The following is a 13,616-nucleotide window of genomic DNA, read 5'->3' on the forward strand; positions in this document are numbered from 1 at the left end:
TCATCTGTTTATTTCAGGAGGACTTTAATTCATCCAAACACTCATACCAGTGAGGTCATATTCAAATTACAAAAACAGTTTGAAGGAAAAGGGCAGATTTTATTCATAACATGAAACAAGCCTTATTCTCGCACCGAAATGGACATCTTTTTGTTCAGTACAGGTGAGATGGGAGTGAGTGTTGAGGGCTTTTCCAGAATGTGTGATGCAGCTCTCTCTCAGCTTAATGCTGAAATGGCTCATAAAAGACAGTGAGGTGTTGTGTGAAGCTGTGATTAGGCTGAACTACAAAGGCTTTGTAGCATCACTGCTTCTCTCGCTGTGCTCTGTACCTTTCGCTTCGTCTTTGAAATGGCACCAGGTGGAAGCAGAGATGGACAGGCATAAACACACGCAGAGAGAAATTGCCTCTCGTTGTAAAGCTGAAAATGGGAGGGTGACGGGGATTAGACGGACAAGGGTGAGACTATAATTGCACTAAGTTCATAATTGTGGTGGTGTTAAGTCAGTCAGTCTTCAGACTCTATTATTTTATATTTTCTATCATTTTCACAAATGCTTTGCCATATCTTAAAAGCCCTTTTGATTTGAGCAGCTTCTGAAATTGTACTTTCGCTCTTACAGGGTATTAACTGGTACCACTGGAAAGGCCACGAGTTCTCTATTCCCTTTGTGGAGATGAAGATGAGGCCGTTCAACTTCCGTAGCATCAGCAGCAAGAGGAGGCGGTCTGCCCCTGTATAAACAAACCGCTTCCACCCACCCCAGAGTCATGGATAAATGGAGTTCAGACAATGTTTAGTAATGAGTTTCTGCTATCTGTTTGCTTCACTGACAGTGCAGGCGTGTTGTAATGTAACAGTGCCAAGGCTCTCTAGTCAGTGAGGCTACAAAGAAGAAAGTGGTTAAAACAAAAACTACTAATATTTTATTAATATTCATTTGTAAAATAATACAACACATTATTAATATACTACCAAGAACCAGAAGTTGTTATAACCACGGATGTGGTCATATAAGTACAATAGCAGCGAAGGTGAAACAAGGTCTGAACTCTGTTTATCTTTAGTCCTGCCCAGCATTAGCTATCTTTCCCTGCTGTACTTCTACCCAAACGATAGGAGACACTGTATGTAATTTATTAAATACTTTGAATGACAATGGTTTTATTTGCTGTAAAAATGGAAAGGCAAACCAAGAAGCCTTTTTTTCTTTAAGTCTGTGATTTGCCTTTCCCTGGGGTGCGAGGAAATGTGCTCAGAAATGTCCTCAAGAGTGATAGAGCTAGCGTTATTTTAACCTTTACGAAATAACAACACTTTTAACGAAAAATATACTGTATATGCCCTTAAAACTCTTAACTGTAAGATATATATATTTTTATAACTGATATTGTGACAAAAGTCCATCTATTTAATATGATTTGATGCCTTGGTTTTTTAGCCTATATTAAGTTCATGTAATCATAGAACATAATGACAAATACTGGACATAAGAGAAAAAAAAAAATAACATCAAAAAGCAAAACTGAACATTCACAATCATCACTCACAAAGCAGTGCACCAGCAACAGCTTCATTGCCATCTATTTTATTTATTTTATGTCTCTGTTTTACTGTCAATTATAGAATCCTTACAGAATTAAAACAAACATCACTATTTATTATTATTGGTAGCCACACTGAGACAGCATTTGCACTACGAGTGGGAACACAGCAAAGCTATTGTTCATTCAATTGAGTTAATTTCCTTAGTTAGTTCATGGGCATTTAATATTACTTTCAAGCTAATTGCAAACGCTTAACATCTATTTCACCCCTGTTGTAGATGCTGTGATTGCTTGCAGTGATGTTGCTGATAGATGTAACATTTAACCAAAGATCTGCATAATAAAGACTCTGATTTGTGGAAAGATGCCAGTCAATTCTGTCACCAAAGCCAGCGAAGCAGCTTTTTCCTGTGTTAATAGATTCTCACTTTTCAGGGACTTTTATGGTAATCATGTCCCCAGGCATTACTTTATGCAATGTGAACACTAAATTCTCTGCAAAATAAAGTCAGGGTGGGCATAGTGCAGATTTTAGCCCGGCCTCTCCCCCACTGCTAGCTGTAATGAACTCAACAAAGAAAGCAGAACAGTAGGTGGAGTGGAGCCAAGCCTTTCCTCTGTGCCCTTCTTCTACTTGCTTCGCTATTTAAGCTCCCCTGTGAAACAACAAAATCAGCAAACATGGCAGAGAATGTATTCTTTTTAGTAGGGCGGGCGTAATCTGCAGCATGCCCACCAAGCATTTTGTTTTATTCAGTGTTCACACTGTTGCACAAAGTGTACAGTGCCAGTTAGTTGACTGCAGTTTTCTGGAAACGGTTTTGTTTTTGTTTCCTGCCCACTTGTTGGAGGAAAATTTATCTCTGAGGAGTTTTAAGAAAAAAACATACACAACTGGCTAATTCTCCTCTCTGGCCTCATACTATCAATAAAAACTAAATTTATCGTCCAATACGACACTTGGAAATCAATATCACCATCGCTGCAAGCAACACTTGGTCTCATATATATTCAATATTCCAAATACTTTACCTCTTTGAACAGCTGGAAATTTCATTCTTCTATATTTTTTCAGTTTCTTCAATTCAATTTTCTAGTTGAAGTGAACCAGCAAATCTGGCTTGTATCATATGACTGTATATTTTTCATCTGCGTTTATCGTCCTTTTTAGAATTGAAAACAATAGCAACTCTCCCCTCTATAAACTACTACTAATATAATCATGTAGATATAGAGATGAAGATACTGTGTCTTTTGATGTGTTCCCCTTTTAACTGCAAACTAATTCATAAAGCCCACTGAAGCATTTCCGCTTTAACCACTGTATTTTTAGCCAGTGTTGTGTTAAAGGACGGATGGAACCTACTGCATGTTGACTAAATTGCAATCATGAGCCTGATAGTAAATGTCATAGGAATATGTTTTTAATCTGATTTGTAGTGACACGTTTCTTTGCTGAGCTGGGTAAAAGTTGCTTTTGAAATAGTTTAAGATGTAGATAACTTCAGGTCCTTAAGCTGTTGTGGAAACAGGGAAACAGTCCTCTAAGGCAAAATAAAACCAACATAACCTGAAATATAATTCATTACAAGCTGTTTCAACACGTGACTTTTCCCAGATCTGATTTATGTTTCAGTGTCAAAGTGACTGTTTGAGAGCCTCTCATGCAATCTTTCTCCCATAGAGATTTATAGTAGAGTAGGGAATTCTCTATGTACTTATTTCATTAACTACTTTAGATGAAGTTTGCCTCAGTGTATTTTTGTACAAGGAACAAAGGTCATGAAGCTTTGCAGAAAAGGAACAGAATGTTATTTGTATTGTGAGGGATTTCTCTCATGGGAAACTATAAGGTGCTCTTTAAACTTTCAAGAAGAAAGCTCATGTAATATTTATGTTTATTTTTCCAATTATTCTTCATCAGTTTAAGCTGTTTCAGTCAATGAGAAAATCACAAAAGGGAAATTGTTTGAGTCGAGTTGTCCTGTTGTAGAAAAGCCCGTCCTACCTTAAAAATCTATTTATATATGATTTTTTTTCTTTTTCCATTTGTTTAAAGAGTTCATCCATTTCTTGGAACAAATGTTACTTTACATCTATTAGTGTAATTAAAAAGTAACCTTACTTTTCATTGAGAGCTTTCAGAAGAACAAATAACTTGATATAGAGCAAATGCAACCATCTTGAGTGGAATTACATAGACAAAGGAGCCTGACTTATATTCTTGGTATTGTGAATAAGTTGACAGTATTTCCTGTAGCATCAAGTAAGTTCAATACAAGCCAACCGATCAAATACTTTCTCATCTTTTGGGAAAGGAGAGGGATATAAATTGGCTTTTTGTTTGTACGGTATGTTTTTCATTATGTAAAATTTCATCCATTCAATCAACTGTATGACATCAGGTTTGAAAAGAGCATCTCCACCATTATTTAAACCTAAAACTCAGCCTCAGTCACTGGAACACACTAGCACTGGCTGTTTATTTTCAATCACTCCGTGACTGATGTGACATTGTAAAAAAAAAAAAAAAAAAAAAAATAGAGTTAATAATGACACCAATTCCTCTATGGTATCAAAATGAAAAATGCTTTATTTCAAGGGTTTACTTTTACAAGTTGATTAGCTGATATTACCACCATGTTTGGTGGTATTTGTTATCTAAGCCAGATACTGTCAATAATTTGAAATCTTGCCATGGAAATGTAAATGTTGACAAAATGTGATCTCGACTGTTTGAAAAGCTCATATATACTGAAACTACGGATTTATTGTTGGATAACCTTGGATATTACTGTCAAATTTAGCTCTAGTTTGACTTAAACATGTACTATATAGTTCCTTTTTTATTACATTTTCTACATATTAATAAAATATTCAAATAGTCTGATTTGGTGTCTTTTGTTTCTCTTTTTGATTAATGTGTGCTGATTACTTGCTGTTGTATGTAAAGTTTATGGTGAACTGTTTATGAGGCCTTTACAAACATGTACAATATTTTTGTATGCGCAGAACCTTGGTCCATTCGTACATTTTTGGAGTCAATTGTTCAAAGACGTTGAGCTGTGGTTACTGTAACTGCTGCCTCTCTTTACCCCTATCAGGGTTTCAGGCCTCCATTAACTTTCGTGCTGCGTCCAACTCTCAACAAACTGTGATGGGTGCCTTCATGGAAAACACTATTTTCTAGCAAGCTGTCCTATGTAACTGCAATTGTGGCATTGTGCCGATGCGGTGGCGCAGTATCATAATCAGCACAGTTCACTGAGAAAAGTGCTGCCAAAACTGCCTGCGAGGAAGAAAAGAACTGCAATTTTCCTCAAGGATTTTCTTCCAAAGAGCATCTGTGTTTTGCCAGCTGCAGGAATGTGTCAGGCAGCAGTGCTCTGATAGTTTGTGGTTGTTCAAACAGATGAATTTCATTTCATTTACATCCAAGCACATCCAGTTTCTTGAAAAGGGTTTCCTAAATTAATATTACATCACTGCAGTTCCTCAAATTGCCACTTGAGGCTGCCGTCAAAAGTGAGTTAATGCCCATAGACTCCCATGTTAAAATGCCCAACTTTACTGCAGAAATAAATGTTTACAGATACAAAAAAAAAGGATTTTGGCCTCTATAGCTTATATAGTTGGTGTTTTTCAGATAGTATTAGTTAAAGACCGTAACGATGTTGTCACAGTAAAATAAAAATTTCAATAACAGTTCTTTGTTGCATACTTTGGGGTAGTGTTTGTCTTTCCTCACTGTAAAATATTCATGAATTTGGAAGAATGACTGAAACATAAACAAAATAAAAAAAAGCCAAATATCAGCTGGAATAATATTCAAATTTTAAAATATTAAATGTCACGAAATTGTGAAAAATGCACAAGATGACATCTCCTACATTATATTTTATAATTGTACCTTTGGAAATTCCTCAGGATTCACTAGAAATCCTAAAACATGCTGCTTGTAATGTTTGCTTGAGGCAGTTGAAAGCATCCTACACATGCACGTGTGCACATGATCCGGATGGTACCACCTCCACCTCATTTTGAGCTAGGAAAAACCCTGCCAATGAAATAATGAAGTACCAAAAGCCGAGTGACTATATGTCATAAACTTTTCAAAGTATCGTCACCTCTAATTGGGGGTCATTAAAAACTGAAGTGAGGCGAGCAGTTACAAGTGAACAGTGAAAGGTGCCGTCATAAAAGTCTGCCAGTGTGGTTTTGCTCCAGGACTTCTAATTTATGCTCATACAGACACAAAGCAGACCTGCATGGACATAAAAACACATCTGGAGACTTGTAGTACAACACTGGGTAAACATTCACTCTACATTAAAAATGTAATCAACTTCAAAGAGGTGATTGTATAGAATAATCTGTTGCCCAATTTTAAGTAGATGTGACTATCAGAATTTAAAAAAGGTAGACTTTAATTCATGAAAAACATTAATTGACTCAAGACCATATAAATGAGTTTAGCACTTTCTGTCTTACCGAGAAAGATCAAAACCTCTCTCATGTCTGTTTGTTAAATATGGAGCTACTGTCGGGTTAGCTTAGCATAAAGACTGGACACACAGTGAAGCATTTAGGCTGGTTCTGTCCAAAGTAAACGGCATCTCCAAAGCTTATTAACACATTGGCTGTGTCTGAAATCACTCCCTATTTACTCTATTGTGCACCATTTTATTTGAGTGTCCAAATTCTATGGAAGTCAGTCTATGGATGAAAACGAGAGTCGGTGAATTTGAGGTTGCCAAAGTTAAAGCTAAAATGTTTATTTAATTATTGTTTACAAATATTACATATATATATATATATTGCACTCATAAATGCAAGAGAACTTTTCAAACAGAAACCAACTGCTGGTGGAAGGATAAGCTTTTTAAATTTTTTTCTCATTCTGATTCGTTTCTACACCATTTGTAGACATGTAGTCAAGTCAAAATTGTTTTATTAATAACCTGATCATATTGGGTGCTAACTTCAAAGAGCTACAAACCTTGACTAAACTGGTGCAACTTGGTTCTGTACATTTAATTTATGTTGTTAAACTATCTTGAATAATGAAATGATCAAACATTTTTGTTATCTCTTATTTTATTTTTTTTTTTGTATTACAATATTTCATTCATTTAAATGACTTTAATTGTTTGTTTTTTTATTTAAACTTGCTATTTTTTTTAGCTCTTTATATTAAGCACTTGCATTAGATGTATATTCTCAGCTCCTCAGCTTCAAAACTACAAATTCAGGCTAATTATCTGTTATTATTCTGTTAATTATCTGTATCATCTGATCTAATTAATCGAAGACTTGACTGGTGTGAATCTTCAAACACAGCTAGTTTGAGCACGTTTACTCACGCTGAAAAAATATGCAAAAGTACAGATACACACACACGTTCAGGATAGCAGCTACAGATTTTATTGCAATAAGAGATACTCACAAAACTCTCACTTCAGCAGTTTTAAGATTCATTGGTTAATTACGGCATGTTCTAATTATCCATTAATTATCCATTCAAGTGACTGGTCAGCAGAAATAACTTGGTAAATAATGAGACTGCGTGAAGTTTGTGAATATATTAGAGTCAGGCAAATAAATGAGCCACACAGCACTAGTAGTGTAGTAAAGGTCAGAATGATAAGCTCTTGTTCAGCCATTATCAAAACAAAGCAAATCACACCTTGGTCATTATAGAAATTGATACTATAACAATGTTCTCTAACAGTGATGTTGTGGTTCAATTATTAAATAAAAATTAAATGAGATTAAGTTATTTTTAAATACTTCTAATGTAGATTTTGTTGAACAGAAAATAAATAACTTCAGCAGTGTGTGTTAGGACAACTGCTTTACCCTGTTTTCCACTTTTCTAGCATAATTTACTGAATATTCTGTTCACCACAAGTGCACACTGTGCCTAACTAACCAATTGATCAGGATGTCTTGTACAAGTTAAAAAACACACCATGATTTTACTGTTTGTCTGATTTAAAAGACTCCAAACTATGCTGTGTTGTTGACATCACTGCAACAGTCTGCTGGACTCATAATTAATGCTGTAAAGGCTGTGGCTGTACTTCTTATATGAGGAATATCTCGGCTGCACACCAAAAATGTCCATACAGTTGTCATACATTATTATATGTCTCACTTTTATTGCAACCAGCAGGTGGGGTAATCAGACACTTTCCCTATTCTTGTCACTTGTTGACAGAATTGTCCCTTACAATATTTAAGTGAACTTGTTGTCACTATGTTTGGAGTGAAATCATATTAGATCATTCCAATGACCCAACAAAAGGCTACATCTCCAAGACAACTGATTTAGGCATGCTAGCATATGATATCACTGAAAGAAAGACTTTTAATGCCTTATGTGTTTATTACGTATGTTGTTTTTTTGAATTTTTCTTTACCTTACTATACTATGTTGTTTTTTCTCACTTTTTTTTCTCCATACTATACTATGTCTTTTTTATGACTTTTTAGGCCTTACTAAACTGTTTCTTTTTTCACTTTTTATGCCTTACTGAACTATGTTTTTTTTATTCACTTTTTATGCCTAACTGTACTATGTCGTTTTTATGTCTTTTATGTCTTACTATACTATGTCGTTCTCATGTTTATATCTAACTATACAACATTGTTTTTTTCAGTTTTTAATGCCTTAGTAAACTATGTTATTTTTTTCACTTTTAATGCCTGACTGTACTATGTCGTTTTTATGCCTTACTGTACTATGTTTTTTATTCACTTTTTGTGCCTTACCAAACTATGTTGTTTTTTTTCAATTTTTATGCCTTACTACACTAGATCATTTTTTTTCACTTTTTATGACTTATTATACTATGTCGTTTTTTTTTTTTTTGCGCCATACTATGCTATGTCATTTAAATGCCTTGATAAACTATCTTGTTTTTTTCACTTTTTTTTTACCATTCTATACTATGTCGTTTTTATGACTTTTTATGCCTTTATGTACTATGACGTTTGTATGCCTTACTAAACTGTATTGTTTCTTTCTCTTTTTATGCCTTACCATATTATGTCTCATTTTTCACTTTTTTTGCCTGACTATAATATTGTGTTTTTTTAAATTTTTATGCCTTACTATACTATGTCGTTTTTATGACTTTTTATGCCTTACTATGTCGTTTTTATGTCTTACTAAACTATCTTGTTTTTTTCATTTTTTTTGTCTTATGTCTCTTTTTCACTTTTTAATCCTTACAATACTATGTTCTTTTTTGCGCTTTTTATGCCTTACTATACAATGTCATTTTTATGCCTTACGTTATGTTGTTTTTTTCACTTTTTATGCCATACTATACTATGTTGTTTTAATGGCTTTTAATGCCTTAATGTAATATGTTGTTTTTATGATTTTTTTATGCCATACTATACTATGTTGTTTTTATGGCTTTTTATGCCTTAATGTAATATGTTGTTTTTATGATTTTTTTATGCTTTACTATACTATGTCGTTTTTATGACTTTTTATGCCTTAATGTAATATGTTGTTTTTATGGCTTTTTATGCCTTAATGTAATATGTTGTTTTTATGATATTTTTATGCCTTACTTTACTATGTCGTTTTTATGCCTTACCAAGATATATTGTTTTTTTCATTTTTTTTGCCTTGCATATTATGTCGTTTTTATGATTTTTGATGCCTTACTATACTATGTCGTTTTTATGCCTTATTAAATTATATTGTTTTTTTCACTTTTTTTTGCCATATGTCGTATTTTTCACTTTTTATGTCTTACTAAACTTTGTCGTTTTTTTTCACTTTTTATGTCTTACTAAACTTTGTCGTTTTTTTCACATTTTATGCCTTTACCAGGTCTTTTTTTTTCATTTTGTAATCCTTACTATACTATGTTATTTTTTCTCATATGTCTAACTATAGTATGTCGTTTTATGCCTTTTATGTCTTACTATACTGTTGTTTTTTTCACTTTTCATGCCTTACTATATACCATGTCGTTTTTCTGCCTTTTATGCCATACTATACTATGTCGTTTTTATGCCTTTTATGCTTTACTAAACTATGTTTTTTATTCACATATTTTGGTTTACTATACTGTCATTTTACTAAATATTCATGCGTTGTTATACTATGTAGTTGTTATGCCTTTTATGTCTTACTATACTATTTCTTTTTTTCTCTTTTTAACCCTTGTTATACTACGTTCTTTTTTACGCTTTTTATGCCTTACTATACTATGTCATTTTTATGCCTTTCTACACTATGTTGTTTTTTTCACATTTAATACCTTACTATAGTATGTTATTTTTATGATTTTTTATGCCACATTATACTATGTCGTTTTTAAGACTTTTTATTCCTTAATGTACTATGTCGTTTTTATGCCTTTTATGCCTTACTAAACTATGTTTTTCTATTCATTTTTTATGCCTTACTATACTGTCATTTTAATAAATTTTCATGCCTTATTATACTATGTTGTTGTTATGCCTTTTATGTCTTGCTATACAATGTCTCTTTTTCACTTTTGAATCCTTACTTTACCGTCATTTTCATGCCTTACTAAATTGTATTGTTTTTTTTCACTTTTTATGTCTTACTATAGCATTTCATTTTTAGGACTTTTTATGCCTTACTATACTGTGTCGTTTTTATGATTTTTTTTATACCTTACTGTACTATCTTTTTTTATTCACTTTTTATGCCTTTCCTTACTATGTCATTTTAATAAATGTTGATGCCTTACTATTCTATGTTGTTCTTATGCATTTTATGTCTTATTATACTATGCCGTTTTTTTAAAATTTTCATACCTTCCTATAGTATGTCGTTTTATTGACTTTTTTGGCCTCAACATAGTGCAGTATTTTTTTCAATTTTTATGCCATACTATATAATTTTTATGACTTTTATGCGTTACTATACTATGTCGTTTTTATGCGTTATTAAACTATTGTTGTTTTTTTCACTTTTTATGCCTTACTGTACTATATCATTTTTATGCCTTTTATGTCTTGATATACTATGTCTCTTTTTCACTTTTTAATCCTTACTATAGTATGTGGTATTTTTCACTTTTTGTGCCTTACTATACTATGTTGTTTTTTTCACTTTTTATGCCTTAATATACCATGTCATTTTTCTGTATTTTATGCCAAGCTATACTGTGTAATTTTTTTTACTTTTTATGCCTTACTGTAGTATGTTGTTTTAATGATTTTTTATGCCTTCCTATAGTATGTCCTTTTTATAACTTAATATTCTATGACGTTTTCATGCCTTTCTATATTATGACGTTTTTATGCCTTACTATACTATGACTTTTTCTGACTTTTTTTGCCCTACTATACTATGTTGTTTTTTTCACTTTTTATGCCTTACTATACCATGTCGTTTTTCTGCCTTTTATGCCATATTATACTATGTCATTTTTATACACTTTTTATGCCTTACTATACTATGTCATTTTAATAAATTTCTCATTCCTTGTTATACTGTGTCGTTATTGTGCCTTTTATGTCTTACTATGCTATGTCTCTTTTTAATCCTTACTATACTATGTTCTTCTTTTCGCTTTTTATGCCTTACTATATTATATAATTTTTATACCATATTTCATTTTTTTAATGCCTTAGTATATTATGTTTTTTGATTCGCTTTTTAGGCCTAACTATAATATGTTGTTTTTTCACTTTTTTGCCCTACTATACTATGCCATTTTTATGGCTTTTTCTGCCATTCTATACTATGACTTGTTTATGCCTTACAATACTTTTACCTTTTAATGCCTTATTATACTATGACGTTTTTACGACTTTTCATGTCTTACTATACTATGACGTTTTTATGACTTCTTATGCCTTACTATACAATATTGTTTTTATGCCCTACTATACTATGAAGTTTTTATGACTTTTTATGCCTCACTAGATTATGTCGTTTTTATGACTTTTTATACCTTAGTATGTCGTTTCTTGACTTTTTATGCCTAACTATACTAAGAAGTTTTTATGACTTTTTATGCCTTGCTATACTATGCCGATTTTATGACTTTTGATGCCTCACTATACTATGACTTTTTATGCCTTACTATACTATGACATTTTTATGACTTTTTATGCCTTGCTATACTATGCCGTTTCTATGACTTTTTATGCCTTACCAAACAATGCCATTTTTATGACTTTTTATGCCTTGCTATACTATGACATTTTTATGACTTTTTATGCCTTACTATAAAATGACTTTTAATGCCTTACTGTACTATGACATTTTTATGACTATTTATGCCTTGCTATACTATGCCGTTTCTATGACTTTTTATGCCTTACCAAACAATGCCATTTTTATGACTTTTTATGCCTTGCTATACTATGACATTTTTATGTCTTTTTATGCCTTACTATACTATGACTTTTAATGCCTTACTATAGTATAACATTTTTATGACTTTTCATGCCTTACTAAACTATGCCGTTTTTATGACTTTTTATGCCTTGCTATACTATGACATTTTTTTGACTTTTTATGCCTTATTATGCTATGACTTTTTATGCCTTACTATACTATGACATTTTTATGACTTTTTATGCCTTACTATGCCATAACAATTTTATGACTTTTTATGCCTTACTATACCATAACATTTTTGTGACTTTTTATGCCTTACTATACTATGCCGTTTTTATGACCTTTTATGCCTTACTATACTATGTTGTTTTTATGACTTTTTAAGCCTTACTAAATTTTGCCGTTTTTATGACTTTTTATGCCTTACTATACTATGACATTTTTATGAGTTTTTATGCATTACTATAATATGACTTTTTATGCCTTACTATACTATGACATTTTTATGACTTTTTATGCCTTATTATGCTATTACCTTTTATGCCTTAGTATACAATTACATTTTTATGACTTTTTATGCCTTGCTATACTATGACATTTTTATGTCTTTTTATGCCTTACTATACTATGACTTTTAATGCCTTACTATAGTATAACATTTTTATGACTTTTTATGCATTACTATACTATGACTTTTTACGCCTTACTATACTATGAAATTTTTATGACTTTTTATGCCTTATTATGCTATGACTTTTTATGCCTTACTATACTATGACATTTTTATGACTTTTTATGCCTTACTATGCCATAACAATTTTATGACTTTTTATGCCTTACTATACTATGACATTTTTATGAGTTTTTATGCATTACTATACTTTGACTTTTCATGCCTTACTATACTATGACATTTTTATGACTTTTTATGCCTTACTATACTATGCCGTTTTTATGACTTTTTATGCCTTACTATACTATGTTGTTTTTATGACTTTTTAAGCCTTACTAAATTATGCCGTTTTTATGACTTTTTATGCCTTGCTATACTATGCCGTTTTTATGACTTTTTATGCCTTACTATACTATGACATTTTTATGACTTTTTATGCCTTATTATGCTATTACCTTTTATGCCTTACTATACTATGACATTTTTATGACTTTTTATGCCTTACTATACTATGACATTTTATGACTTTTTATGCCTTACTATACTATGCCGTTTTTATGACTTTTTATGCCTTATCATACTATGACTTTTTATGCCTTACTATACCATAACAATTTTATGACTTTTTATGCCTTATCATACTATGACTTTTTATGCCTTACTATACCATAACAATTTTATGACTTTATATGCCTTACTAAATTATGCCGTTTTTATTACTTTTTATGCCATACTATGCTATGACTTTTTATGCCTTACTATATTATGACATGTTTATGAGTTTTTATGCATTACTATACTATGACTTTTCATGCCTTACTATACTATGACATTTTTATGACTTTTTATGAATTATTATACTATGACTTTTTATGCCTTACTATACAATTACATTTTTATGACTTTTTATGCCTTACTATACTATGCCCTTTCTATGACTTTTTATGCCTTACTATACTATGACATTTTTATGACTTTTTATGCCTTACTATACTTTGTTGTTTTTATGACTTTTTATGCCTTACTATACTATGACATTTTTATGA

The 13,616-nt window shown here is 31.8% G+C and overlaps 1 protein-coding gene across 2 annotated transcripts in view; it reads left to right on the forward strand.

The window, feature by feature from the left end:
* Window positions 1-4,439, forward strand: part of tnr (tenascin R (restrictin, janusin)) — a 172,304-nt gene extending 167,865 nt beyond the window's left edge. For both annotated transcript variants that reach the window (XM_087173735.1, XM_087173736.1), the window contains one exon: window positions 625-4,439. In XM_087173735.1, the coding sequence (XP_087029861.1) occupies window positions 625-744 (120 nt within the window). In that variant the 3' untranslated portion in view covers window positions 745-4,439. The remainder of the gene's footprint in view (window positions 1-624) is intronic.
* The last annotated feature ends 9,177 nt before the right edge of the window (window positions 4,440-13,616 follow it).

This window comes from Seriola lalandi, unplaced genomic scaffold, assembly GCF_002814215.2.
Source record: "Seriola lalandi dorsalis isolate HSWRI2012SDOR001 ecotype SW California unplaced genomic scaffold, Sedor1 jcf7180002054277, whole genome shotgun sequence".
NCBI classification, from domain to species: Eukaryota; Metazoa; Chordata; class Actinopteri; order Carangiformes; family Carangidae; genus Seriola; species Seriola lalandi.